Source organism: Arvicola amphibius, chromosome 13, assembly GCF_903992535.2.
Source record: "Arvicola amphibius chromosome 13, mArvAmp1.2, whole genome shotgun sequence".
Classification (NCBI taxonomy): Eukaryota; Metazoa; Chordata; class Mammalia; order Rodentia; family Cricetidae; genus Arvicola; species Arvicola amphibius.
The window spans coordinates 70157182-70161515 of NC_052059.1; the positions used below are offsets into that span (position 1 = coordinate 70157182).

The 4334-nt window shown below is 35.2% G+C and overlaps 1 protein-coding gene across 1 annotated transcript; it reads left to right on the forward strand.

Moving 5' to 3' along the window:
• The first annotated feature begins 2548 nt into the window (after nucleotides 1-2548).
• On the forward strand, nucleotides 2549-3475 carry LOC119799892 (olfactory receptor 4N5). Its single transcript, XM_038309724.1, has one exon. The coding sequence runs from the start codon at nucleotides 2549-2551 to the stop codon at nucleotides 3473-3475; it is 927 nt and encodes a 308-aa protein (XP_038165652.1).
• The last annotated feature ends 859 nt before the right edge of the window (nucleotides 3476-4334 follow it).

Sequence of the window (4334 nt, forward strand, 5' to 3'; positions counted from 1 at the left end):
TCATTTTCCTTCTTCCAAACCCTCTTTACTCTTTTTTTCAACTTTATAGCCTCTTTTATCACTAATTTTTTGATCATAATTAGCCAGTAAATGTAGAGAACAAAGCAAAAATGCTAATTAAAAATATGGAAAAGTGAGAGTATTAGAAAGAAATGATAGGCAGAAAAACTGAAGAAATACATTGCAAGGAAAATAAATAATAAATCCAAAAACACATGTAAAAGAGTTTAAGAAGTAAAGGCAGATTGTCAGGAATCAAATAGAGAAAGAAGGAATGTCAGAAAAAGTCATAAAGATGATCGAGAGTGAGATAGAATGCTACAATCTAAATTTTGTTTCAAAATCCTTAGCTTCAGAAACATGTATACTGCTTCCTAACAGTGCCTATGGAATGAACTCTGAATATCGGGGAAGATTTTGTTGCTTTTGCACATGTATTTTCAGTGCCAATTGTTTTGGCTTTTGTCAGTTGAAACAAGCAAATTTAGAAACTGCAAAGAATTAAGGATTCTGTCTTAGCCTACAATAACAATCCCTCATCATTTCAACTGACTGGACTAAAACACTTGTTCCTTTGCAGTACAGTTTTTTCCAGACTTCTCCTATTTAAACTTAGTTTGTATAGAAAAGTGTCCACTTGTTACACCTCTATTCTCAATTACTGGGGTCAGCCCAATTTGAGAGTTACTGAAACAAACACAGACATGGAAGGAGAGAACAGAGGAGCTTGGTTAAAGATGTTAAACTACATAGGATTTCATATGATAAGCAGAAGGGATCAAGGTGGACCCAGAGAAAAACAAAGAAGGAGGGAGATCCCCCCCCTTAGGTAATTTAAGTCTTCACATTCTGAATCCAGGGAGGAGTTAGGTATCGGTGTTGTGATGTCACAGTGTAGAAGTAGGAAAGATGACCTTGAACTTATTTTTCTGAGAGAATTTTACAGGCAGAGTGTGGTGTAAAAATGATGGTCAACAGGTGTATAAATAAATGAAAGACAAAAAGCTCTTTGATGAATTCAAAGAGAATCAAAGATTTTTCCTCTTTCAGTTTGTTTACACTTACTATGTAAGTAATTGTACACTTCTCAGTATGTGTTGGTGTGTCCAAATATGTGCCTGTGCATCTTACAAACTTGTTCCATAGCATCTGGATGCTATTTGTTCATGTTATTAATCACCTATAAGTTTATATATAATGTAGTAATATAAAATGTTGTCAACATTTCTCATGAATTCTCTTTAGGAATTTATCAGTCTGACTTTTCCCTTTTCTCTCTTCTCTTGCTAATATGGAAAGATTATTGATAATTTATGCAAATCAAACAAAAATCTATTTTCTTTGAAATTACACCTCAAAATTAAATAGCAACATGTCAACATAATCAGCATTTGATAAGAATTCACACTTTTATTTTGTTTTGTTTTTTTGTTTTTCGAGACAGAGTTTCTCTGTAGCTTTGGAGCCTGTCCTGGAACTAGCTCTTGTAGACCAGGCTGGTCTCGAACTAACAGAGATCTGCCTGCCTCTGCCTCCCGAGTGCTGGGATTAAAGGCGTGCGCCACCGCCGCCCGGCTGAATTCACACTTTTAGTGTACTATTTGTTGATCATAGTATATTTAATAATTGTACACATTTCTGGAGAATTTTCATCATATTAAAGATCACATGTATATATTATAAACCTCTTTTTCAGCTGTCACCCTAATCAATGCCTAATCAGTTTACTGCCTCTATAGATGTTTCATTTTAGAGGGTTTACTTGAGTTCATTTTGTGACAATCTTCCTTCAAACACAGACTATTTTAGGTGACTTATATTTTAATACTTATCAACAATTCATTGCTTTTTATTCCAAAATTGCTTACATTTGTAATTGTAGTGTAGTGTGCAGAGGACTGCATCCCACTGCCCAGCTAGCTTAACCCCTGAAATAACCACATGGAAATTGTATTAATTAAATCACTGGCCCATTATAACTAGCCTCTTCTTGGCTAACTCTCACATCTTGATTTAACCCATGTTTAATAATCTGTATGTCACCACAAGGTAGGTAGATTTTAAACAAGATCCTGAAAACATGGTTGGAAGTTAAAATGAGAAACAAAACAAGCATGTAACTGGAACCAGCAATTACATAATTCAGAAATGAAATAAGAACCGAAAAGGAAGCACATCATAGAAACTGAAGTAGAGAAGCAATTTTAAATACAGTTTTCTCTGTGATGATACAAAGGAGGGTCAAAATTCAAGCATATTCTAGCAAAAGATTGAGTCACCACCAACAGAATAAATAAGATAACAAAAAGAATGATCAAAATAGCTGTGAAATGCAGACTATATTCATGTTTGCACAAATTATGTACATGAATAGAATGAAATTAAAATGAACCTATAGAAGAACCAAGTCTTAGTGGGGATTAGAACAAACTGGCTAATGGGGTTGCTTTTACCCATGGTGCACTGGTTTCAAGTAGATTTAAGCAGTGAAACTGAAGGAAAGGCACGTGTAACACATGATATGTTTTATCCTATAGATTAGGAAGTGATGGAGACCAAGAACAGCTCAGTAGTAACAGAATTCATCCTCCTGGGACTGACTCAGTCTCAAGACACTCAACTCCTTGTCTTTGCACTCATTTCAGTTTTCTACCTTATAATTCTTCCTGGAAATTTCCTTATCATTTTCACCATTAGATCGGACCCTGGACTCACAGCTCCACTTTACTTCTTTCTGGGTAACTTGGCCTTTTTGGATGCCTCCTACTCTTTCATTGTAGCTCCCAGGATGCTTGTGGATTTCTTCTGTGAGAAAAAAGTCATTTCTTACAAAAGCTGCATCACTCAGCTCTTTTTCTTGCACTTCCTTGGAGCAGGAGAAATGTTCCTTCTTGTTGTGATGGCTTTTGATCGTTACATCGCCATATGCCGTCCTCTGTACTACTCCACTCTCATGAACCCTAGAGTCTGTAATGCATTATTGTTGGCTTTGTGGCTTGGGGGTTTTGCTCATTCCATTGTACAAGTGGCTCTTATCCTGAACTTGCCCTTTTGTGGCCCAAACCAGCTGGATAACTTTTTCTGTGATGTTCCACAGGTCATTAAGCTAGCCTGCACTGATACCTTTGCAGTGGAGCTCCTGATGGTCTCCAACAGTGGTCTGCTTACCCTCTTGTGCTTCTTGGGACTTTTGGCCTCCTATGCTGTCATCCTCTACCATGTCAAAGGACAATCTTCTGAAGGAAAGAGGAAAGCTGTCTCTACATGTACTACCCACATTATAATTGTGTTTCTCATGTTTGGACCTGCCATTTTTATCTACACCCGCCCCTTCCAGGCTCTCAAAGCTGACAAAGTTGTTTCTCTCTTCCACACAGTCATCTTTCCTTTGATGAATCCTGTGATCTATACTCTTCGCAACCAGGAAGTGAAAACATCTATGAGGAAGTTGTTAAATCAGTATGTTGTTTGGTGACTAGATAAACGAAAGAGGAAACAAAAAAGTCAGAAATATTGTTTAAATAGTTTAAACCATGTATTTATGCATGCATCAAATCAGTTCTTTAGCAAATACTGTTATGTACTTCTAGTTTTGTGATACTATTCTAAGCACATGGATAACACAGGTACAGTTCTAGGTCTCCAGTGAAGTATTTAGGGAAAACAAACCAAATCATAAAACAAGGTAAGCATCATGGAAAGCACAGGAACTCAGATTTGAAAATTTAGGCACATTTGCAACACAGAAATGGATTAGAATAGTTACATCTAAGTTAAGAGAAGTAGCAGATGCACAAGAATAAAGTATTTTAGATTTTAAAATATTTTAGATGACTTTAATTACCAAAATCTTAAAATAATACAATTGAAATATGTAAAGATTATTTAATTTTTGTTTGATTTTCAACAAATACTGCATAAAAGTCTATATATGAGTGATAAAATATAATTAAATGGAATGTTGCCTGCTATGTGATTTTTCCTTAGTTTTACTAGTTAGATAGAAGTGGAGTAATTATAATTTACCAGAATATATCATAAAACAGCTTATGTATCTTAAACCTTCACTTTTATTTCGACTAGACTGATCTTGTAGTAATAAGTTTTTTTCTATTGCTTGATTAATTTCATTGGTATTTTTCTAACAATTGTATTGAATATCAATACAATTTTGAGCAGTAGAGATATCTTAGCAATAATGATTCTTCCAGTTTATGAACTAAGGGTATTATTCCCTTTATCTAACATGTGAATTCCATATTAAAACTCAGATTACTGGGCTTGCTAGTATGTGCCTTTACTTGTGGAGAAATATTGCCAGCTAGTTGATCATC

Coding starts and splice junctions, on each gene's coding strand:
- LOC119799892 (XM_038309724.1), top strand. CDS start 2,549: ATGGAGACCAAGAACAGCTCAGTAGTAACAGAATTCATCCTCCTGGGA.